Source organism: Pocillopora damicornis, chromosome 13 (assembly GCF_964200805.1).
Source record: "Pocillopora damicornis chromosome 13, jaPocDami1.2, whole genome shotgun sequence".
NCBI lineage: Eukaryota > Metazoa > Cnidaria > Anthozoa > Scleractinia > Pocilloporidae > Pocillopora > Pocillopora damicornis.
In genome coordinates, this window is record NC_142682.1 from 17117175 (window position 1) to 17142951 (window position 25777).

Sequence of the window (25777 nt, forward strand, 5' to 3'; positions counted from 1 at the left end):
AATTTTAAGATGATTGTGTGATGACAATACACCGACGGTCAACATTCGAATATTCAGCTTGAGCTTCCTCCTAAATGTTAAGTATTTCAATTTGAACTTGTAGAATATAACCTATGGATTAAATGTGGGTCTATAAGTATCATCCATGAAATTCTTACAGGCAATTTTCATCATGATATTAAAGCACCACAAACTCAAGAACAAGGAAAAATAAGTTACGCAGAAAACTGAGTTAGGCAGAAAACTGACGGAGAAATTCATAGTTTTCATAATTTTGAATTCATTCATAATTTTGAATTAAAAATCATTCAGACCATAGCCACATATAGACTTTTAGATTGTCACTGCTTTTCTTTTGGTGATTGCATGATATGGTACCCGTCTTGATGTTCTTGGGAAAGGAACCATATCATGCAAGTCCAGGCAGTTGATGTAGTGTTTGCGCATTTTGTCTTAGTCGTAAGACTGCGCTGTGGGGTCTAGGCCATGGCATAAATCTGTAGCAAATGCCAGTGCAAACAAGCCACAGTCATTTGAATTTGTTTGCTTTTGTACTCTTTCATTACAAAAAGTGACTGTAGAACCAGTATACAATAGCATGCGACATGAATGATCAATGGCAACCGCGCTTACATTTTGATATAAGCTGTCATACACCTTGACAGTTCCAGGACTAGTAGCTATTGTGCTCAGGCAAACCCAGTGTGAGCCAGTGTTTATGATCTGTACAAACTCACTAATGGCTGGAGTGACTAATGCACCCACAATAACAGGGTCCCTTAGACCATCTACAAGAGGGAATTTTTGTTTTAGGAGGATCTGACCAGCATGTATCTCAGAATCACACAGCCATGTTGTCTTGTTTAAAATGGATCACCTATACTTATTTTAATTACATCAGTGCCGTCTTCTTCCTTCAGTGACTGTGGTTGTTGATAGGACTCACTATCACTTGTAAGGCAGTAAGGCCTGAAAAAGAAATTATCATCTGGGCTTTCTTCTTTCCACTTCTTGATTTTTAAGTCAAGGTTTTCTTGATCAATTTGTGAATGTCTGCACACCACTGTGGCACAATACATGTGGTTCCTGACATCCATGGTTGTTGGGAAGAACCGTCTGTTGGTTAGATCTGGATGCTGTTGGCCTGTGAAAAGTTCCTTCTTTACATAATGATGCAGGTGCCGTTGCATTTCAGAAACACAAACCACTTCCAACAAGCTCATGAATTTTTTTAACCAGTGTCTCATCAATAGGCTGAAGTAGCCCAGCAGTCTGGTTACACAACAAGAAAGAAAGAATAATTGCTTTATTATTTATTCATTTAAAAAATTACACAACCTCATCCCCAGGTTTTCTTGGTCAACGGTTCAATAACCTGGAGCCGGCTGCTTTTGATGTCATTGGTTCAATATGAGAAAATTTTTTCCAAATTTGGTCAACAGCAGCTGGTTATGATGAAATATGTGAGTGGTTTTAACCTTTCAGAAAAGGGAAATATTTTGAATGAATATTAATGCAAATTATACCAACATTACTATCGGCAGTCCTCTGGTAGGGCTTTTCAGTAATAGTTACAGAATGTTATAATTACAGAGTACTGAACACTGTATTTTTTAAGAAAATCCATTTAAAAAGTCCATGACAGCATTCCATTAAAACAGTGCCAGTGGAAATCCCTCTCCGATAAAATTGTGATATTATAGTCTTGACATTGAGTTTGAGGAATGAGTGCCAGTGTAGCTAAAAGAAGCTCTACATGTAGTACATTTTATTGGTCTTTTGTTGTGATGTATAATCTTTATTCATTCTTTATATATATTCGACATGACAGTGGAAGCAGCACAGTCTACAGTAGACTGATGATCTGTGTGAAGTTAAGTCACCTTCAATTCCCCACCAAACTTCAGTTTCCTGGTTCCAAAAAAAATTTAATTGATGGCCAAGTGCTTACCCTCCCCATGGGGTGAAATAAGTGATCCGTAGGTTTAGGAAGTAATATGTAAATACGCTCCTCTGTAGCTATTGTTTGCTTCTTTTCTGACTCTAGGGATGTTCTCAGAAATTTTGACATTGTCTCCCTTCTACTCTTTGTGTTCTCTGAAATCTAACGATACAATGTTTTAATTAAAATAATATTTGAAAAATTGGTTTCTAAAATATTCACTCTGTTTCCATTACAGGTAAATTTGTTTCAATTCTGCAATACGAAATGTCCAGCTTGTCTTATCATATGTCCACTTCACCTACATGTAACACAAGGCCCATTAGGATTAAGCACCCTTTATTAGGTTAGTGATCATTCATGTTAATGGTAGTGCCCCCTGAACCCTTATTCAATAATTAAAATAAACTGACCTTATTTTCAGGATACTTGATTATTTTCCTTAGGTGGATCTTTGCTGGACAGTCACATTTCTTCGTATCCTGTACTATAAAGCGCTGTTTGGTGTTGTTATAGCAGTGATCATCATTCTCCTTCTGAAACCAAATAGATTTATTGGATTGTTAGATAGAGCAGTCATATGGGAATAGTCAAGTTATCAATAAACTTAGAAGTAATGAAAAGTATCCTTTAAAATAGTACTTGATTCCTACCTTGTAAACTGCAGTCACAGTGGTCCTTTTTTGCGACTTTGCTTATTTTAACAAATAAAATGTGATATGTCCTTTTACTTGCAAGTGGTAAAAAAGAAAACATTATTGCCTGCTATTAGCCCTGAGGGAGAGGTGAGTGCCCACCAACTTGCTTAGAAAAATCAGTTGGGACTTACCACCTTGTTAGCTTAAGAGCAAATAGGTGAAGGTAAATCAATAACTATGTAATGCCCTACATATGATATCCTCTTTGGGAGTCCTTAAGTAATAATATCATCTTGTTTACATTCTTATTTAGTTAATTATTATGCATGCTTACATCTTTTTGTAGTCTCTTTTGAGCCTCCTTCCTTTTGAGTGCCTTATTTCTGTCTGGCCCATTTTGGCATTCTAAAACTTTGACCCCCACAATTTGGAATGGGATGCCATCAAAACTTAGTCTGCATCCTGTCATCTCCTGTGAGTCAGCCCATTGTAAACGGTGGTTCTTAGCATTTTTATCTGCATTTTCTTTTATGTGAGAAGAGGAACCAAGCTAAGTTAGCAATACGATGCATGTACACAAACACATACGTACATATGTACACATGGGTGCTTAAAATGGAGGGCCTGAAAATCAAGCCTGCCCCACCCAGATGTAGCCCAAGGACTGGTGTAATGGATGGGGATGCTGGCAGCTGTGTGTCAATAGCACTGAGTAGGGTTTTGACACTTTAAGCTTGATCTTAATTAATTAAGCATTTCTTGTCAACTCTTGCTGCAGGCTCACAGTAAATTGACACTTGAAGCTAAGTTGAATTTTAATTACATGTTAATTTTGAAAGTCTAACTGACCAGGGTAAACCGAAGAATAATGATGTGTACATGTATTCTTAAGATATCAATAATTATTGGAAAAAAGTTAAATCCTTTTTTTTATTTTGATTTATCTATATTTCATGTTAATAACACGATCTCACTCGCCCCTGGCTTTAAATACCTATAGTGTCTAAATAAAGTTATACTTCACTTTACTTTACTGTCAGTATGGTTTATTTTGTAAATCTTTACATGTGAGCTTACTTACCCAGCCTACTGCAATTAGAAAATCCTCCTGTTTGTTTAAATACAGTGAAGCGTGTCGTCGTAGCTATCTCGTACTGTTTTATGAGTTCGTCAGCGCTGCTTTCATCGTTAACATACCCGGAATAAGGGTCAAACTGTACTGTCCATCTTGAAGCCCAAGGTGTACTGTTATCAGCCATGTTTGTTCTTCTACCAAACATTTAGATTTCCCGCCAATATTTACCCGCGAGCCGCAAAACATAAATGCATGAGTGTTAAATATTAACTGGACCACCCCTTGGCAAATATATTTATTAGTGGCAAATAAGATGTTGAACAAAAACCAAGAGATCATGGTCAAATAAAACGTAAAGATAATTTATTACAAACAGAAAAGAACTGTATGTTTGTTCCAATCGAAAGATTTTACAGTGCAAAGTTATGCAAATGATCTTTGACCTGAATCTGCTTTTGGTCGACGATAGCGAGGTCAGAGGATAACATCGACCGAAACTATTAGGCCGGTCATATTTAAGTGTCGATCCTCCTTTTAACGCCTTTATAACAGGCTAGATTTTTTCTTAAATATGTGATCTAGACAGAAATTAGTTTGTACAAGTTATGGGAAGAATACTTTCGCAATAAAATATTGAAGAATACGACGCTTTATCGTCAGTCACACAGGTCACGGTCTCTTGATTCGCTGGAAACGAGCAGAAAAATAGAAGACTCTCGCTACGATTCTGACGTGTCATGGGCTCATCTGGTTTGGGACGATGATATGTATTGCCCTAGGGGTGTTGTCAATTAATCAGATCGACCGAAACCAGGTCGACAACTTACGAACCAGCCAAACATTTCGTTAACAGCGCCATCGATGAAAATGTCATTACACTCCAACAAAAGACCCGCTTTTCTGTTCAAATCTGCCAGAAACTGGCTCAAACGCACTTCCTATTCCATGAGTAAACTGTAAAATACGCTTTAACAAGAATAAGCGGAAGTCACATTGTAAACTGCGGATACTCATACAAGATGCCGCTGATATGTCGTGGGCTCATCTGGTTTAGGACGATGTTATATAGTGCTTTCCGCTGACTAGCAGGTCTCAATGTCAACCGAAAGAGGAGGCCATATCAATTCACAAGAATTCTGACGCGATTTACACACAAAGTTAACTCTCGGAAAAGCCTTTGGTGGTGGAGAAGGTATTTACCGAATCGTGTCTCGTCGAAACTTTGATTTGGTGGCTAGAGACTGTAATATTGAGTAACCCAGGCGGATGTAGTGTGATCGAGGTGCTAACCTAATACTATAACGGCAGAGTGGATATCACTGTGTGGTTCTGGCAATGAGAGTGAAAACTGTAATGTGGACCACTAATCTACAGTTAATTGTCAAAGTGACAGCACAACAGGAAGACAAAATTTAACTGATCAGCATGACCTATGCTTTGATGGGTTTTAGTTGATCATCCTTAGCTTATCTGTTTCCCTATCATACGTGGAGCATTTTTCCACATCTCTGTTCTAATGCCCAGATTTGTTTCTTAATAAAACCCTGACTTGTCACTCAGTAAGATCTCAGTTCTATTCCAAAAGGAACAACAAAAGACTTGGTTTTCAAATGCAACTGAACATTTACTTTTGCCTTTCCATTTGGTAGCAATGATGATGCTAAATTATTTTCTTCTCTCTGTCTTTATTTGTAATTAAATACTTCTGACCTTATCAAACAAGGAGCTGAAATGCTGGAACAAATCTAAAACATCACAATCTTGTCTAAACACTCTTGTCAAAAAACCCTATAAACAAATGATAGTGCACATAACCTCTCAATTATTTTATGAAAGAATCAATTTGTTTAAAGGCCTCTGTACAGAGGGAAATTTTTACATCATCAGAGAAAATAGAGGTCACTCTCTTTGACATCATACATGTCTCTAGGAGCTGTGGAGTTCATATTTTTCCGTTCCCTTTTGAAACCTCCATAATTCAGTTTTAACCTTGCATTTACCCTTTAACTCACACGGTTAAAAGGTTCAACTTTGTGAGTTTACAATGTTCATCTTTCAGTGCAGCATACAGGTGTCATACACCTTGGTTTGACATATATGATGTATATATATTTATGAGTCCAAGGTCCAACTTTGTGAGTTTACAATGTTCATCTTTTAGTGCAGCACACAGGTGTGATACACCTTGGTCTGATATATTGTTGTATCCAAGGTCCAACTTTGTGAGTTTACAATGTTCATCTTTCAGTGCAGCACACAGGTATGATACACCTATGTCTGACATATTGATGTCTAAAAGGTTCAACTTTGTGAGTTTACAATGTTCATCTTTTAGTGCAGCACACAAGTATGGTACACCTTTGTCTGATATATTGTTGTTTGAAAGGTCCAACTTTGTGAGTTTACAATGTTCATCTTTTAGTGCAGCACACAGGTGTGATACACCTTGGTTTGATATATGGTTGCGTCCAAGGTCCAACTTTGTGAGTTTACAATGTTCATCTTTCAGTGCAGCACACAGGTGTGATACACCTTTGTCTGATATATTGATGCCTGAAAGGACCAGCTTTGTGAGTTTACAATGTTTATCTTTCAGTGCAGCACACAGGTGTGATACAGCTTTGTCTGATATATTGATGCCTGAAAGGTCCAACTTTGTGAGTTTACAATGTTCATCTTTCAGTGCAGCACACAGGTGTAATACACCTTTGTCTGATATAGTGTTGTATCTAAGGTCCAACTTTGTGAGTTTACAATGTTCATCTTTTAGTGCAGCACACAGGTGTGATACACCTTCCTCTGGTATATTGTTGTCTGAAAGGTCCAACTTTGTGAGTTTACAATGTTCATCTTTTAGTGCAGCACACAGGTGTGATACACCTTTGTCTGATATATTGTTGTCTGAAAGGTACAACTCTGTGAGTTTACAATGTTCATCTTTTAGTGCAGCACACAGGTGTGATACACCTTTGTCTGATATATTGATGCATGAAAAGTCCAACTTTGTGAGTTTACAATGTTCATCTTTCAGTGCAGCACACAGGTGTGATACACCTTTGTCTGATATATTGTCTGAAAGGTCCAACTTTGTGAGTTTACAATGTTCATCTTTTAGTGCAGCACACAGGTGTGATACACTTTCGTCTGATATATTGCTGCCTGAAACGTCCAACTCTGTGAGTTTACAATGTTCATCTTTCAGTGCAGCACACAGGTGTGATACACCTTTGTCTGATATAGTGTCTGAAAGGTCCAACTTTGTGAGTTTACTATGTTCATCTTTTAGTGCAGCACACAGGTGTGATACACCTTCGTCTGATATATTGTTGGCTGAAAGGTCCAACTTTGTGAGTTTACAATGTTCATCTTTTAGTGCAGCACACAGGTGTGATACACCTTTGTCTGATATATTGTTGACTGAAAGGTCCAACTTTGTGAGTTTACAATGTTCATCTTTTAGTGCAGCACACAGGTGTGATACACCTTCGTCTGTTATAAGATTATGAGAAAGGTGCAACACAATGTTTCCCTGGAGATGCTTTATCAAGTAAACAATTGCCGGACAGTCAGGAGCTGTGACACTACAATCTTGCAGATCAATGTTGATGTCAGATGCGATACTACTCAGCATTTCAGTAGCAGCCTGCTTTACTGTGGCTTCATCATTGTACTCGTAGAAGCATTTCATCATGAGAAGAGTCATCCACCCTGACATCAGTTCAGAGTTTTCCATGGAGTCACAAAGCATGTTTACAAAAACAATAACTGCCTTACTTTTCTTATCACCAAGTAGACCTGCTACAAACTGAAGCACCAGATGCCATTTTGGGTCTGAGGCATTTCTTCTGACAAAACTCTTGAGCTCACCAGGGTTCATTTTAGCAATTTCCCTTGCAGCAAGAAATTCTTGAAATGTCAAGTGAAGAAAGCAGTATTGTGACTTAAATTTGGAGCTTGAAACTTTTCTGTTTGGCATGCGGTTAAACAAACCACATTTCTCTATTCCCTGCACTTCATGTGAATCAAACACCAGTCGTCCTTGTTCTATGCCTTCTACTGCCAATGCTCCTGCCTTAATCAAAGTTTTCTCTACAGGATCTGGGAAGTCAATATTTCCCATAAGAAAGTCCTCTGTTAATGGTTGTCCTTTAAATTCTGAATGATGTTTGAAGATAAACAATCTCAGAGCCTCTTTGTAAACTTGTGTTGAAGTTGATGGCAAAGCCATGTCAGTTGAATTCTGTTCTTGGAGTTTGAGGCATTCCTCCAACAGAGAGCAAATAATGTGCGTGTTTACTGGGATGTAGCATAGTGAACACAACCCTTCATTGGTGCTGATATGACTCCATATTTTATCTCCTCTCTCTTCATCATGTGCAAAACGTTGCCGCACATACTCCTCGATCTTCTTGGGTGTAAAACCCATTATCTCCACCTTCCTGTCAAAGTGCTTTGCAGTGAGGTGTGCAATGCTCTGCACTGCATCGGGTCTACTGGTTGTTAAAACTGTGGCTCCTGGAAGCAGCTTTCCTTTCACTAGCTTAACATAAAGAGCAGACAGAGGCATTTGTTTCGTTGCATTATTTCCATGATATGCTTCATCTTCCAGACAGTGGGAATGGTACCTGAATTCATCTAGGCCATCAAACACAATGATTGCTTTTTCAGGGTTGTCTAAAACATACTGGAATAGCTCATTATCATTGCTGCCTTCTGGGTGTAAATGACACAACAATTCTTTGAGAGTTATCTTCTGCAATGTCTCATCGTTGAACCATCTAAATTGGATAAAATAAAATAGGTGAAAGTCGGGCAACAAATCATCCTTGCCCCAGTCACGCGATATTTTCGTACACAGCAGGGACTTTCCAATCCCTGGGCGACCAATCACAAGAATTTTAAATGGATTTTGAGTATCTTTGTTTTGGAGAAATAACTCTTTAACTGAGTTGATAGCCACTGATCCATCTTTTGGCTTCAAATAGACATCGAATATTTCGTGTCTGACAGACAAGTTAGTAAATTCGTGTTCTGCCCTTCCGGTGTAAATAACAAGGTCGACAAAATTGTCGTCCAACTTAAAATTTCCATCGGACTCAGCAATCAAAGGTTCTATAGTTTCCGTTTCCCTCAGAATTGTCTCCCTCATGTAGGCAATCGCGTGACGCAGAGTGACTGAAAGGGTTTTCTTGTTCCAAAAGTGTTTTTGACAGAATTCAGAGTCCAAGGTGAACTCTTTACTGCGTGACTTTTGTACCAAAAGATACAACATCTCTCCAAAAACCAGCAGCGCCAGCACAACATTTACCACCAAAATTAATGTGACATTCAAGTTCTTGTCTGATGCGACGGAATTGTCACAGTTGATCATGACCGCGGAATAATCTTTGGTTGCATTCGATTTCGTCGAATTTACAGTTGGCTTTACGGTCGGGGCAACACAAGCGAATTCTGCTGGAAATCCAGCGAGATAAAACACACACTTTTGTAAAGCAGCACACAAAATTCCCCATAAACATCGTAAAAGGAGATGTATGAAGTAACAACGAAACACTCGGCGAGATGCCACCCTTGGCCGGCGGCGAGGGTTTTCCGGATCTGCTTTCAAGGCGGTTTCAAGCTCATCGACACGGGATTTCACAAAGCACCAAGAGTAAGTGATACACACAACCACCGAGGGAACGAAGCAAAGTAAGACAAATCCATAGAGTGGAAGAGGAGTGTAATGTTCGTCATATCTCACCAAACAGTAATCACGAAGGTGGGTAGCAGACTGGCAGCTAAATCTAAGTCGTTCGTTGCTTCTTAAGGCTACAGTGACTGCTAAGAGTGAGAGCAAAGCTGGAAGGTGAAAAACTGCACCAATGTACCCGACGCGGCTGAAGTATTTTACCAGAAAATACTCCTGGACAATCTCCATTTAAAGCGTGCATTACTCCTCCAACCCAACTGCGGAAGTGCTTTCGGAATTTTACTCTGAAGAATTCACGTGACTAGGAGTGTCCAAGGTGCGCTAATATCAGACTCCCTAGGAATTATCGGAAAGAGCTTGATCGGAGAGGCTTGTTTTTCCTTCTGGGGGAATATTATAAACACTAGAGTTTACGTTACGATTGCAGTTCAATATGTATATTAAAATTTGTTGTGGTATTTGAGACCGGACCTGTAAGGGATGAGCCCATAAAAAAAAAAACAAAAACGTGGGAGTGTCAAAGTCGTGGGGTGTGGGTGTGGGTGAGTGTCGTGGGGCGTCAGTGGTCCAGTGGTTAGTGCGCTGGACTCTGGGTCGAAGGGCCCGGGTTCAAGTCCTACCAGGGACATGTCGCTGTATCCTTAAGCAAGATGCTTTACCCACTTTGCTTCGTCTCTCGGATAAGACGTAAAGCCGGAGGTCCCGTCTCACAACCCTTCTATGTTACAAATAAATTGTGGGACGTAAAAGAACGCACGCACTGTTCGCAAAGAGTAGGGCACGTAGTGCCCGGTGTTGTGGTCTATCTCGATTTGTGCCGTCGTAGGTCTGGGTGGGTGAGGTGTGATCACAATGGACTAAAGCGGCTGCCAGAGGCGCCTTTAATATGCTGACGTCCGATCTCACCTCTCTGGTTCCTCCGCAATTCAGCCCTTGGCTGCAAGTGAGGAAATTGGCACCATTCATCTATCTATCTATCTATCTATCTATCTATCTATCTATCAAAGGCTCAAATAGGGTGCAAGGCTAAGGCAGAGCTTTGAAAAGATTTTATGAGGAGTCGTAGGAAGCGACAGAACAGTTTTAATGTAATCAAGATTCTTTGATTCGTTATTTCCCTTATCTGCTCAGTTCCGGGAAAGGGGGATTTTAAAAGGCTGACTAATGTATGGATACAATTCGAGATACAATGTATTTCTTTAATTTAATCTAGCATGGAAAAAAAAGAAAGGCAAACTTAAAAGTAAACATACACCATCTTTTTTGCACATACCATGATGTCTAGATTAAACGCCAGACTCCGCTTAAAACGCTGATGTCATAAATGCCACGGCCAGAATTCTAACTAAATTGGGGAAAAGAAAAAAAAAATCCTGCTGATTAATTTAGTAAAAAAAACTCCGCTGTATACTTGGGGCACGCCATGGGGCGTTGTTGGGCTAGGCACCTAACGGAGGCTCAGTCTCCGTTTGCGTTAAACCGAAAAAAGTCAAGACACTCCTATAAATTAGGCCTCTTAACCAAAATTCCTTTGATTACAGAGGACGGATGATAAAAATCCTACTCGAAAAATGTCAGAAAATTGACCACCGGCCCCGTTTTACCCAGGCCTAGCCCTAGAACAAATTATGGGAATGACGTCACGACGTACGTCATAAAATCGACATATTGTTGAAATATGGCTTCCACCGTAGTGAAGTATACAATGTATGGCTAAAGGAAAATGACCTAAAATCGTGTACAAGAAGTAAACAGGTTCGGTGATCAGTAATGGGGACGGGAGCTAGTGCATCAAGGCAGCAGTGGACCGCAGCTGATGAAGATAATACGGCTGTTGAAGATGTAAGACCGCGTACGGCCGCAAACGCGAACCTTTCAACAAACGACTTGACTGGAATGACGAAACTAGTGGAGGCTAAAAACAAGTTTTTGAAGATCAAAAGTAAAGAGAACACAGCGTGTTTCCAAAAACAGGTATCTGAAGTTTACAACTTGCAGTGTAAAATCCCTTCATGATTTCCCTGGCTACTTGATATATGTTTGAATAACAAAGAAATTTCCAAGGTACGACTAATAAACAGCAGAGCTTTACTTTTGAGCAAAACTTTCTAAGATTTACTCCTTACGGAATGATTATTAGATAACTGATAACTTTGATTCGCCTGTGAAGTTCTCTATTATCTTTTTCACAGAGGGGGAGGGGCGTCTACACTGGGGCAACACTAATATGCCGTTTCTACTCTATCCCTTCGCCTCAACAAAATTTTACAAAACTTTCCCTTCTGTAAGGTTAACACCACTCAGTTGTAATCATACTTTCACATGCTGTCTCATCTTTATCAAAAGGATGCTGTTTCGCTTTTTTCTTGTCACAGAGAGATTAAAATGATATACTTGGATGCATTAAAAGTAAAACTCTTGAAACAGGCCTAAAATTTCTGAACTGTTGTTTTGAAAATGTATTGTAAATAAACTTGCTTATTAAGTACTCTTTATTAAGCTTGATGGAACAGATATTATCAAAGAACTCTACAAGCGCATGGACCCAACTGTGACACAACCTGACACAGGAGATATCAAAGGAGATATACAACTCTCTCTCAAGTACAATCACAAACAACAGCTTTTACTGGTTAAAGTCATTCGAGCTAGAGACCTTGTTCCTAGAGATCTGAATGGAAAATCAGACCCATATGCTGTGTTAGATCTAGTCCCGGATGTGTAAGTCTGATATTTTGTTACAATATTTGGCAAGTGATGTAGTCTACAGATGATAAATACAGTACTTTCTTTTCATTTTTGCATCATGTCAAAAAGGCCTGGTCTTACACCCTCATCAAAACTTACATAGTTCTCATACACACTAGAAGTTACACACTCATCAAACAAGTTTATTCAAAATTCAGAATAGATACACATATAGCTATTTCTACTTTTATTTGCATGACTGTCATACCTCAGTCTAATATCTTCTGCATAATTTTTTTATAAGAAATGGGGAAGGACAGAAAAAGACTAGGTACAAGTCCAAGACACTCAACCCAGTGTTCAATGAAATATTTTCTTTCCAATTGGATCATTCACGCATAGCAGACACAAAGCTAAGAGTGGCTGTTTGGGACCATGATTTTTTTGGTGAAGATGACTTTAATGGTGAAGGTGTAGTGGACTTATCTGCAATCAGTCTTAACACTGGAACTCATACTGATTGGTTTATGCTTCAACTTGCAGTATGTTATTACTTTTTTTATAAATAAGACTTACAATTAAAACTCTGATTGGGCGAGAGCATACTGTCAATATACAATTATAGTGTGTGAAGTTAACATGATAACCCAATATCTGCAGCAGATATTGGGATATCATGTTGAGTTTAAAGTCTGCTTAGTTTCCAAGCCCCCTAGTAGGTGAAGTGTTCTCAAACTTTTGCAAAATCAGAGACAAGTGTGTTATTTTGCAGATTGTGTAAAAAAGAATAATAAAACAATTATTGAAGTCAGTTTGGGCATGATATAATGAATTATCAAGCCTCAGGTCTGTGTTATCTGCTGAAGCCAGAGGCCAAGGCAGATAACACAGACCTTACCATTGGTATCATGCTCAACCCCATGCAATAATTGCTTGATATGTGCGTCTAATTAATGTCAGAAATTTTGAATGATTGAATATGAACTTGATGTGTCTTGACCTTGTAGAGAAACATGAGAAACTTAGTGGCCCTGTGGTTTGTGCTCTGTATTGCACAGAGAGGTCTGGGTTTGAGCCCTTTTTGGTAGAATTAATGGTGTCATGTTCTTGGGGAAGACTAGGCCTATAAGTGCTAACCTAGAGTTAAATTTCAACACAGATTTCTTGATTCCTCATTTCAAAAGCCTCTTTCAGTTAACCTTCCCTATTCTCTTTAGAGCATGCAATCAGCAAATTGTAGACAAAAAAAAAAAATTATACTGAATTTTACTTCAAAGCTTTCATATCTTAAAGCAGATTTCACACTAACCCTGGGTTTAGTCTTAACCCAGTTTTGAACATCCTAGCCCAAGATTATGAACATCTACCAGTGAAATGAACTGCCTGGGAAATGCGACAAATTACTGTAAGGAGGATTGGGGTTTAACTTGTTATTAACCCTTTTAAAGGGAAAGCAATTGATCCATTTTTTGAAAGAAGGAAATCAATATCAACTGTTTCTAAACCTCACCCAAGTTTCTTGGTTAAGGAAAAGAAAGACCATTATTTTGCAAAAGTTTTCTATCCATTGTTAGAAAACTAGAGATTGAAAACAGGTTTGGGGGGAATTTTCTCTATGTGTTATTTTAAAGTGGATAAAATACTTCCACATGCATTTTCGAGTTTGTTTGTGCATGTAAGTTGTATTTTTCTGGAGGATCTCTCTTAGTGTTGACATCCAATTCAACGCAGTCTTTTCCATAACCCTAATCCCTAGCATCTTGATAATGCAACAATATACATGTAAGCACTGAAGTTTTATTAGAGATTTTTAAATTCTAGGACCAGTTTGGCTACAAGCACTAGATCTGAATTCAAGTTTTATGTTAAATACAAATGGAATATATCCCTCATGAAGCTCTATTGTGCATATTTTGAGCAACTTAATTTGCAAAGCTTTTGTCAGCTGACACACTCAAACTCTTTCTCTGCTGTAAAACTATGAGACTGCCAACTTGTTGGTATCTTTTTAGGCTACAGCACCATTTTTGCAAAAACTCAACCTAAGGGATAATGTCAAGGGTCATTGTACTTTTCCCACTAATTTGAAAATAACAGAGATTTGTTCTTACCCACTGTTTTGTGGTTGGAAAGTTTAAGACTTTGAGAATATCTCATTTTTGAATCTTAAGGTCTATATTTAGAATACACTTGTTGATGAAACAAAAAAATGATGATAACAGAATAAGCAATGGTAATAGGACTGAGTGGAGAGTGAAGTTACAGACCTAAGTGGACAACGTGAAGCTTTATTACCTATTAATCATAAAAAATTACTTACAATTTCTGAGAAAAGACGAATAGAATAAAAGAAGAAAGAGAGGAAAATTTTGATTTAAACTACACTATGGGTGTGATCGGCTTATTGAGCTGTCCAAAACAAGCTATCCAATAACAACTTGGCAAGTGAATTAGCGGATAAAAGGAATTTTTGAAAGCAATCACAATCAAGGAATTGTAATTTTTATGATTAGGTTTATAGGCTCATTTTCATCAACCTTTATTTGCAGACTAATTTCAGCATCAAAGGAGAATTAGAAATCAGTCTTGAATATGAAGAACCTGAAACTCTGATAGTAACCATCCACAAAGCGTTCAACATCAAGGCTGGAAACATGCTGAGGAACATGTCTGATGCCTTTGTCAAGTGTGCAATTTCTGGAACTAGTTTTCAATATGAAACCAAGGTGTGTGTATGATCTTCAAAAAGCTAACTGGATAATGTCCCAGCCATTGGGAATTTTTTTTAATGATTTGTGTTGTATCTACTCCTCAACTATCTGTTTACAGAGTCCTCAGTTAGAACTGAGCCACTAAATCGCTTAACCCTTTAACTCCCAAGATCTGACTGTTGATTCTCCCCTCTACAGGTAGCTACTACACATTTCCTTGTAAATTAGTAATGAGAATTTGGCATTAGATTGGAATAATAACTTTAACCTGATAAGTTTGAGTACTCTCGTTACCTGTTTGCTGGACAATGTACGGATATTATAGAGAGAATTTGCATGTTAATCACTTCTGAGAGTTAAAGGGTCACATTGATTTGTTTAATTTGTTATACTGTATATACTTTTGAACATGCTCCTGAGCCTCCTCTTCTTCAAGCTTCCTTCTCCAATGGGCACTACTCCTTCTCTGAAAAGATTTCTAGGCTTTGATCTGTTTCAATGTCATCCTTATTCAATTAATTCACTCAACATTTTTAAATAATATTTTTATGTGATCTGCAGAGGTAAAAATTCACATACTACAGAGTAACTATTGTCAGGTAACTCTCTAAAGGTATTTATTAATACAAATCAACTACTCATTCATTACTAGTGACAGGTGCTTAGCATTGACAATTATTACCAGCCTATCAAAATAAAATGAGAAATCAAAAGGAGCCATTAATAAGGATTCCAAAATGCTACCCTACTTTTAGCTGAAAAACTCCTGGGTGGGAATATGGCAAAACATAGGCTGCAAAAAGGCAATTGACTAGGTTGTGTCTTATATTAGATTAACATCTGACTGATTGAGAGGGTGCCACAAATTTTAGAGACCAATCACAAATGGCAGTGAAGCATGGACAATGCGATTCCCAATTACTTTCAAAACTCAACTGAAAATTGCTCCAACAAAACAATCCTTAGCCATCATCTCATCAACATGACTATTCTAAGAGACTCAAGAATGAGAGCTAGCCCATCATCTGTTGTTTGAGTCGCCAAGGTCAGTAACACTTCCATGATCTTGACAAGGTAAGGTGTTAGGATCTGTGTATTATTTGACATCTTAAGGTGGGCACAGAATCTGCAAAAATTCACTAAAATTCAGGACTACAAGACTAATTGGCGACACATGATGTCAAAGCTTAACCCTTTGGAGGTGATAAACATCTGAGTTCTCCCTATAATATCATATCCAGCAAATAGGTAATGAGAATACTCAAACTTATCAGGTAGAAGTGGCTATCTTGATCTGACACCAAGTTCTCATAACTAATTTACAAGGAAATCTGTTGCAGCCAGAGGGGAGAATTAACTATCAGATCTTGAGAATTAAGGGTTAAAAGAAACATCTCAGTGGTTAGTATCTTATTGGCTCTTCTTTTAAAAACTAAGTTGGTGCAAAGTTCAAAAAACTTACTTGCATTTTGGCCCTTTAGTGTGACAAAAGTTAATCCCAGTTTAGAATTTTGCATCTTGGTTTATGCCTTTCAGAATCCAGGTTTTCAGGGGGATATGGCTGGTATCTTTTTTTCACTGAAGTAGTGTTTGTTGACATTAGCCAACAATTTCTTGACTTCAATAAAAGAATAATAAGTAAAAAAGAAAAAAAATTGGTTCACCTACTCCTCAATAGCTCTTACAGCTAATATTCTAACTGCAGGCAACTGTGCTGACTGAAGAATTGTGACGGATGCTTTGATGAAGCTGAACACGAGAAATGTTAACAAGCTAAGAGCTCAAAGATAAACTGCTTGTAGCATCAAAATGGAGGGATCCTTGCCCACAATAAGGAGTAAGATGACTTGCCACCCATACCGCGTGACCATTAACAAAAGGCGATACTACAAGGTAGTACTTCTTCCAAAACAACTTCATCTTTCTGTTACAAGGTAAATTTCATATTTTTGCTTCAGCTTTACTTATTGAAGGACCCCAAACATCTATCTTAGCCTGGCATTTTCTGCAGTAGGAAATTTTTGGTGGCCTCTCAAAACTCATGAAAGACTGGAGAATTTCAAGAATCAAAAAAGAAAAAGAACCACTCAAGCTACACTTAAGACTAGGGCATTGTAGTATGCCATAACTGTTCTTTAGCTAGTCAGTTAATAGTAAGTCAGTTCCTTAGAACAGTCAGACGCATCTCATGACAACAAATTCTCCAGCATATTTTTGGTAATCATATTTTCTTAGGTGAAGAGCCTCTGCTTGTACGCTCTCAAGCTATGCAAAGACTAAGGCATTTATATTAAGTAATTACTGTCTTTTAGCAAGTCAGTCAATTGGAAATCAGTAAGGATGATCAGACACATTGCATAACAACAGTCATATTCTCCAGCTTTATGGTTACCATGTTTTCTTAGGTATGGAGCCTCTGCCTGTGTGCACTCAAGCCATGCTAAAACTTGGGCATTATAATAGGCCATCACTGTCTTTCAGCCACAACCATCATTTGAGGCAAGAAAACCACACACGCTTGACTCAGTTTGACTTCACCATACTTACCAATTAACATCTCCTTGGCTTTTTCTTTCATTTGATTCCTGTAAGCGTTTGTTGAGTGCTTTTGTCAATGTGACTGCCCTTTCCTTTTTACAAAGTCAGCAGCAACACCTACAAAATATCAGTTGAAGACTATGCAAAAGTTTATTACAATTCCTTGAAACCACTTCACGATATAATTACCTGGACACGTTTATAAAATTATTACAAGCACATCTTGTGTGTGTGTTTCACATCCAATTTACATGCTTGAAACACACCAATGGGTGTATTGAAATCAAATGCAATCTTGTGTAATGCACTGGTAAATTACGCACAATCAGCCAATTGTAACATAATAAGTGAGCCCCATAAGAAAACGGTGTGCACACTAAGACTGAAGGTGTGAATTGAATGTTGAAGCTGTTCCATTCACTTACCAAGAGAACATCTTGAGCTGCAATGCAAACAGAAAACGAAAAGGTGTCATCATCCTCATCTTCAGCAAATTGATTTGGATTGGATGTCACACTTGCCTTGAAGGAGGCAAATAACAACAAAAGAGGTTATCGTTTGATCAATGTGACAAGTATCTAGAAGCCACCTGTTGTTGATTATGTGAGTGCAAAATAGACTAGAGATAATAGGCTGGAAATAAAAATGAAAAACAAAACCCACCTGCTCTTCTGTGATTTGCATGTACAACACTAGGAAATAAACAAGTTCATCTAAAAACTTCTTGACAGTTTTCTTGCATTTTGGTGTTTCTGTAAGTCCACAGATAAACTAAAAAACACTGAAAACAAGATTTTCAAATCCCAATGCTTCTCCTAAGATACTAGAAAAGAAAAAGTAGGGATGGTAAGAAGAGGTAATGTTCCACAAACTGATTTTTTCAGCACAATAATTGTTGTTGTTCAATGAATGTGGTGCCATTTGCTTTGTGTAGTTCTTAGCCAATGTCATTAATGCCTTGATGGGGATAAAGTGAATGACATTTTGTTTTTTAATGAATACAAGATGGAAAGTTGCTTGGATTAACACTGAATAAGAGTGCTCAATTATGTACAAGTACAATGAATGAACCAGAGCTGATATGTTGAGTTTATTGGTGATTTACAAAAAGAAAGGAAAAGGGAATTTGGAATCTTTAATACACTTCCTGGAATTTTCATCTTTGGGATTGAAGCATGTCATTTTCTGAGCAGGAAAAGTAAATAAAAAAAGCCGTGCTTCAATAAATGATTTCTTGAATGCCAATGATTGCACAAAAAATAGTGACTTTCTGGATGGAATGAGAAATTCATATGCTTTTGATGAGGAATGTAAATTTTGGAAAAAAAAACATTTTAACTTCTTGGCTTGTGAGGAGAAGGTTTATCCATTGTACCAAGTATGCATATATAGCATAAGATAATGATATGATAATAACAATAAATTTCAATTCATACATGCATTGCAGGCCTACATTCTTACTCTCATTCCCAGCCAAAGGTAGTGTGGGTTGTGTAATTACAAAAGGAAGCCAGCATACCATGAAACAAGGAATAAGGAAGCAATCCATACAATAAACACAGAAAAAGGTTTGCTATATAAAATCAGACTAATCAAAAACCAACCTTTAGCACTTCCATCTTCAGGCCACATTCAAGTGTGGACCTATCAGACATTGCCAGAACTTCAACAAATGCTTGGGTGAATTGTGGAAGAAGAGGAAAGAGGACATCCTTTGCAATACCCTGTAATGAGAATTTGTTAAAAATATTGTCCAGTTTCTAATTAAAAATGAATAACAAACAAAATTGTAATACTACTGCTTGCATGCAAAACTTTTAGTCTGACAGCTTCCATATCACAATAAATACCAAAGCATAACCAGAGGTAAGAACATTTAATGCTCAGCACACTCTGGTAAATCTATAAGAATTCATGTTAAGTTGAAAAGAAAATTCCACCTCTTCTGACAGCAACAGAAACAAACTACCTGTCTACCTCCCCCTCTACCCTAACAGGATTTCCCCAGAACCCCCTCCCTATTCCCACACAACAACTCTGGGTTTATGAAACACCTGTATGATTCCAAGATCTCAAAATTCCCTAATGCCACTGTTCACCATTCCCCCCCCCCCCCCCACCAAAAAAAAAAACAAAACAAAAAACAATACCAGTAGCCAAGTGAGTAATTTCTTTTTCCCCAAACCTATTTTTCCCCTTCTATATTTGTGAAAATAATATAGAAACAATGATGGAATGGTCCTACATAAGCACACTTGTCTTTGTAATAGACGTACTTCCTTTAGGAGAGGAAGAGTCTCACCAAGAGTATAGGGGTTAAATTTCATTCTCAAATAAGAACTCAACTCTGGTAACCAGCATTCCATTCAAAATCCCACAAGAGGGCAAAAGAAAAAGAATAATCTTGGACCCAATTCCCTTAAGTGGCAAATGATCTCACTGCAGCATCTTCCATTGCACAGATTAGTGATGCACAAGTATTAAATATATCCACAGCACGGGATCTTGTTCTGATACTGTACTTCTACAAAAAAGATTCAAACACGAATGACCACACCACATTATGTTGAGAGGTTAATACAGGTATGCAGACCTCAACAACATTTCAATCTTCAGCTGTATTTGAACAGATAGTGCACAATTTCCACCAACATACCTCTGCATGAATGAATATCTTATACATTTCAGGCAGGATCACAGGTGCAACGTGGCATCTGTGTGTCGGTCACCTCACAGCAGAACTCTGAGGATAGATTCACAAACACTTCACACTGCTGCTCAGAAATAAGTGAGTTTAATAGAAACCCTTAACAGGCTAGACAACAATACTTTCGACAGATATTCCCAAATTATGCAAGTGCATTACATATGCACTTGCATAATTTTCTAAACCTACAATTTAAACTTTCCTAACTCTCATGTTACAGTCTCCTACTTCACAGTGCACATTTCCTTGGACATAAGGGGCAGTTGACCTTTCCACTCCCAGCTGTGACCAAAGATGAATTTCTCTTTACAATATCCATACAATATCCAACAGAAGGTGATGAGAAGTGAAAAAATAATAATATTAGGATAAAAAGCCAAATTCTTGAACTAAAGTTATAAGAAAATAATGTATAGCAAACAGTGTGGAAAATGGAAATTAAAATCTTGGGAGTGAAAGTGTTAACCGTCATTCGAACAAGTTGGAAGGATTACACCATTTTAAAAGGTTCCATTTTCCAGTAGCTGTTCCTTCACCCCTGATAAGCTTTAGTGAAGTACAGTTTTTCATACCTGTTAAAACTCTCATGGCTCCATGAACCAAATTGCCATCACCACTTGTCAATGCTTGCATCAGATTTCCAAACAAATGTGGCCAAGCTTCCGGCCAATCCCAGTATGCTATGGCTGAGATTGCATATGCCTGAATATATATAGTGGAAATAAGTATAAATCTACAAGTGTTGAGGAAGACTTACAGATGTACAAATGTTATTAAAAGACTGTGAACCTACTATTGCTTTTTTCTTATGGAGCAAGAGATTTTTTAAACTTTCAGAAGTACATTGAGAGTTAGGTCCTTGCAAATTTACATTTGTAAGTCTCAATGTCATTTCCTCTCTTGAACCTGCTCTCTCAGTGTAACTCGTAGCATACCTGGTAACTCATGGTGTCATCCGGTAAAAACAGTCACACACAAGTAACTGCTTCTAGAGCTTGAGTTTTCCCCCAGGCCATGAGGGGAAAAAAACCTTTCACACTAAGTTGATCATGAGAGATGCCAAGAATAACCTCTCATGATAGATTACCCTTTGAGCATGAAAACAACTTACCACACTTGACCTGACTTTACTGATTGATTCCTGTAGACCCCCTGGTAAAAGACGACGAATCTCTTCCTTGGCCTGAAATACAATGAAAAGAGAAGATATCAGTAACCTTTGATAATTAGCAATGTAGGAGAGAATGGTAATAATGTCGCTAAAATAAGCGACCATTGACTATGTCTGTGCAACTTATGAATAAAGGGAGTGAGTTTCTAAAGAAACTGTGGTGCGCATCAGTGGGAGAGTACAACAGGCTAACTCAGTATTATCAACTGACTTGATAACTTAAATTAGCCACAGTAAAGACTTTAAAGGCTGATTTTTTGAGCATTAGCCCTTCTGAATCACTCTGACAAAGGCCTAACGCTTGAAACATCAGCTTTTAAACTCTTTAAAATGGCCAATTTACGTTATCAATTCTGTTGATAATACTAAATTACCCTACTATACACCTCATGATTGCCTCCTCTCCACTGAACATGTGGAAAGGACTATTATACTATTCCTTAGTATAGAACTGCCTGTTGTATACCATAATTAAAATACTGGATACTTGATGCAAAGAACTTTATAAGTAAAATGCTACACATTCTGTGCTAGAATCTGCATGAATTGATTTTCAAAGTTTTGTTTTTTGTGTGTCTATTTGTTTATATTGCTTACTAATTCACTGGTATAGTACTCTCATACTTGTTGTGTACTTAAGAACTTGGCTATTAAAACCTCAAGTTTTTATGATAAACATTGTCGCCATTCTGCAACACTACCCAAATACTTATTTCTGAGAATTCACTTTAAAACACCCAATCTTTCACAAGCCCTCCCTTCAAGAATCAACCTCCCCAATACACAACCCTCTTTAACCTTTCCACCATCAAGATCTTCATACTAATTCTCCTTACTGTCTGCCATACAATTCATATGACATAAGTGCTCAGAATTTGGTGTTAAGTCAACTTATAATGCCCTAATCAATATTTATTAAGAAAAAACTCTATCTCATGGGAGAAACTTCTCCCTTTAGGAATTTAAAGGGTTAAAAAAATTGAAAATAGCTCTATACCTATATATGGAATTTGAAAAAGAAAACTCATTAAATTGCTCCACAGAGAGGACTGACATTTACTACAGTATAAGACTTGAAATATACTCAAAATGTACTTACAGCATCTGTAGTCTCTGGAGGTCTAAATTTCTCAGCACTGCTATTCCAGTGGGCTTCAACATACTGCTTTAGAATGACTGAGGCAAGCTGAAATTGATTTATGTTCAAAGAAAATATCAAATTTTTTACTCTCTGTTACACTAAATAAGCAAAAGACTATTCTTCAATCAGACTTAATATTCATGCAAGCTTGATAGCAACAGTTAAAAGAAATAGTGATCATGTCAAATTAGTACAAATTCATCTTTTAGTGAAATTACAAGACAAACTGACCAACCAAGCAAGCTCAGGAAAGATTATCAGTTTTGTTCAAACACACGACATTTAGATGTACATGTAACTCTATCAATGCCTTCAGAATCCATATCAAGACTAAACAGCTTTAGACAAAAGTGTTAAATTCAAACTGCCAAACAATTTCAGTTTGTAAACTATTGCAGATTGTGAACTTTGGTGGTTTAAAATTTTTGACAGCTTTAGTCTCATTCAGCCAATCAGATTATTTCAACCATTCTACCAAGGATTCCAATTGGCTTATGGTAGTTTTCTTTATGAGAATATAGGGTATTTCTCCCAACTCAAGAAGTGGGGAGTGAAAAGATTTCTCTATTTGTTAAATCTACAAGATGAGCCTTCTGGTTTTAAAAGTGACTAAACTGTAACCCACAAACTTTAATTAAATTGCAACATCTCTCTGTTAATTGTTACTTATTATTTTGAAAAATGCTGTCACTGACCTGTCTGATAGCAAGAGCTCCCTCTCTGTCAACTGTGAGTTCTGCTAAATGGACACCAAATTCTAAAAATTATGAAGTAAAGTTAAAACTTTGATTAGCAAGTGTCTCTCATCTGGCAAACCATGATGAGTTATAAGAAGGGTGGGGATGCTGCACATGTAAAATAATGAAGAGAACACACAAGCAAGACTGCAATTTCTTGATCAGTGAGGAGAGGTTTTGAAGACCATCTGACATGGGAAGGGGAGAGGAAAAGATTATATCCTAATGGTAGTTTTTACAGGAAAATGTTGATCATTACACTATCAGTAGATCTGTTGAGTCTGATCATAAAAACTAAAACAGAAGGATTAATTAATCATGAAGAAGTCCAAATTTCACCACCAGATTAGGAAGCTTTCCCTAAACAAGGGGTATTACTGAAGCCTCAAAATTTTGGCTGAGTTTTTTCAACAACATTAGATGAATCTTTGATGTTACATAACTCCAGGTTTTTCTTAAGAGAAAATGTTTCACAAGTAAGGTGAAAAAGTTTCTAAACTTAAGCCATTAGTGTGAGAAATCCTTGAGTAAAGATCTGAGTTTTTGGCACAAATGACTTGTAGCTGTGCTGGGTGATGATTTGCAATGAAATCATATGATAATGATAATGAATTTATAGAGCATATTCTCCATGTTAATTTGCTCTAACAGGCTTTACAACACTTTGCCTACCACTTTGGCCAAACTGCATTGAGCAGTTTACATTTTTTCAAAGGAAGTTTAGAAGGTGCCCAGAATTTTTGGAAACAAGCCCAGATCACTACACCCAGTGTTATGTTCCTTTATCTTAACAAGAAGTGCTTGTGTTCTCTAACATCACCAGCTTACCAGCACCAGGAAGATGCAGAAGAAGGAGACTACAATTTATCATCCTTATGCAAGGAGACTAGAACATCTAACCATTTGCAGATGTCATAGCAAAGGCAACACATTTGTCTCAGTTATTTTAAGACCTTGAGCATTGGTCCCCTCTGGGACTTGAACCTTAGCCCTCCCACACAACAGTTTGGTGCTCTATAACCTGAACTAACAAGGAGAATATGTGAGAAGCATTATGCATAGTACTAACACCAGCAGTATCAAAAGCACCACATTTAGGAAGTAAAGAAGGATAATTTTTGAGGTTTGCCATTGAACAAACATTGTAAAATATTGAGGATTCCATCCAACTTCAGAAAGCAATTGAAAATAGTAATCCAAGGTCCCTGAAAAGAAAGCTACCAGACCCCTGAAGGTGCCACTGGAAGAGGATGGAAGGACACAAACAGCATTTGAAGCCACTCTATTTTTTCATCAAACGAAGAATGCAACATATTTCCATACATAATGCATACTATGCAATAACTGCAACATGAGAAACTTATGCACTTACTGTCCTAATACACTGTGTATATATTAATTTGAATTTGACAGAAAAATTACCAATTTATTTAAGGTTTGGTGGTAATAACGCAAAAAAATGAATCCTGTAGACTGATTTCCATACAAACGGCGGCTTGGGAAACCATTCAGAGCTTATTTCAGAAAGTTTGCTTGCAGAGTGAACTTTTTTACTTCAGCTTTCTTGAAAGTTTTTCATTGACTTGCACGAAGAAAAATACACGTGAGAGCCTAAGAACGGTCAGAATACGTAGCTTATTATTTCTAAATGACAATCACTAAACCAGCTGAGCTCAAACTATCCGGCTAACATACAAGTGACCATTTCGTGAAATGTAAATCTACCAGCACGTTTTTCATTTTGATCTTTAGGAGAGCACAGCGTTCCCAGTGAATTTACAGCAACTCACAAATCCTACCTTCTGTGACCTCGAGAACCTTGAGCTGTTCTTCAGCCATCTGTCTAGACTGTTGATCTGGCGACAGGATGACCGTCAGGCTATCTATGAGGGCCTGTTTTAATGATCGATTCCTGTCGTCCATACAAGCGACTAAATACAGGAATGGCTCCGACCTGTGATTGGATGATAAAAATAGTAAAAGTTCACAAGTTATATGTTAACTCCTTGCACGTGAGTATTGTTAACCGCGTGTACCGAAGCGGAACAATGAAATATCCATGCGAAAACACCGACGTGTCAAACAAGAAATGGCCACTTACATAACGAAGATAAGGCAGAGTCTATCTTCTTCAGCTAGGTCGTTCAGAGATATTCCGGCGATGAAAAAGTCATCCGCTGCCAATTTCCGCTGACAAAACTAATTTAGTCTGTCTAGGCGGACGACCAGAGACTGGAGCCATTCCTGTATTTCACCGCTGACAGGAATGGCTCCAACTCATGCGTATATTAATTTTTTAGCTCTGGCTAAATAATTTATATACAGATAAAAAGTGAAAGAGCTATTTATTAGGTTCTTCTTATGTTGAAGTCTACAGTGCTTGCAAATGAAGCCCTCTTTTATTTTTACAGGGCCATGTAGTTTCTAAGTTTTAAAATAATGCAGCAACTGCATACCATGTTTGAAAGATCACGCAAGGTTGCGTGACGCTGCCACCGATGTTTTTAATTTACAGTATGCTCTACTGGAGAAGTATCTTTGAACAGTTTTTGGCTATAACAAGAAAGAGTAAAATGATTTTATAAAATATGTTCCAAAATTAATGAAGGCTGTTCATCACATGACATAGTACTGGAACGAGTATATCTCATTAGTTATCGTATCACACTACTGTTTTAGACAAGGTATTTATACCACTTAAATTTAAGAAAGAATGAGTGGACCGTAAACTACATTT

At 37.6% G+C, this 25777-nt stretch overlaps 2 protein-coding genes, 1 long non-coding RNA gene and 1 pseudogene across 6 annotated transcripts; 1 reads left to right on the forward strand and 3 right to left on the reverse strand.

Moving 5' to 3' along the window:
- Positions 1-1176: 1176 nt before the first annotated feature.
- LOC149035745 (uncharacterized) lies at positions 1177-2487 on the reverse strand. Its single transcript, XR_016182423.1, has 3 exons — positions 2356-2487; positions 1952-2104; positions 1177-1272 (listed from the first exon to the last, which is right to left on the reverse strand). It is a non-coding gene; the product is annotated as an uncharacterized LOC149035745 (long non-coding RNA).
- A 2836-nt stretch (positions 2488-5323) lies between these two features.
- LOC149035746 (uncharacterized) lies at positions 5324-9636 on the reverse strand. The gene has a single exon (XM_089191994.1). The coding sequence runs from the start codon at positions 9573-9575 to the stop codon at positions 5730-5732; it is 3846 nt and encodes a 1281-aa protein (XP_089048120.1). The 5' UTR covers positions 9576-9636; the 3' UTR covers positions 5324-5729.
- Positions 9637-10984: 1348 nt separating this feature from the next.
- On the forward strand, positions 10985-18723 carry LOC113681129 (synaptotagmin-10-like). Of its 3 annotated transcripts, none has more exons than XR_016182426.1 (6): positions 10985-11321; positions 11848-12068; positions 12340-12577; positions 14585-14761; positions 16452-16680; positions 17152-18723. XR_016182426.1 is itself a non-coding variant. In XM_089192005.1 (6 exons), the coding sequence occupies exons 1-5, from the start codon at positions 11118-11120 to the stop codon at positions 16476-16478; spliced, it is 867 nt and encodes a 288-aa protein (XP_089048131.1). In that variant the 5' UTR covers positions 10985-11117; the 3' UTR covers positions 16479-16517; positions 17150-18723. The 3 variants fall into 3 exon arrangements, 2 of the variants coding, with proteins under 2 accessions (XP_089048131.1, XP_089048130.1); XM_089192005.1 differs by having other exon boundaries at positions 16452-16517; positions 17150-18723; XM_089192004.1 differs by having other exon boundaries at positions 16452-18723.
- Positions 15342-25519, reverse strand: LOC113681128 (importin-9-like; annotated as a pseudogene). The gene is made up of 12 exons (XR_016182427.1): positions 25142-25519; positions 24840-24994; positions 22999-23060; positions 22262-22348; positions 21103-21174; positions 20564-20693; positions 19941-20027; positions 18889-19008; positions 17948-18107; positions 17710-17726; positions 17294-17401; positions 15342-15872 (listed from the first exon to the last, which is right to left on the reverse strand). The product of XR_016182427.1 is annotated as an importin-9-like (transcript).
- Positions 25520-25777: the final 258 nt, after the last annotated feature.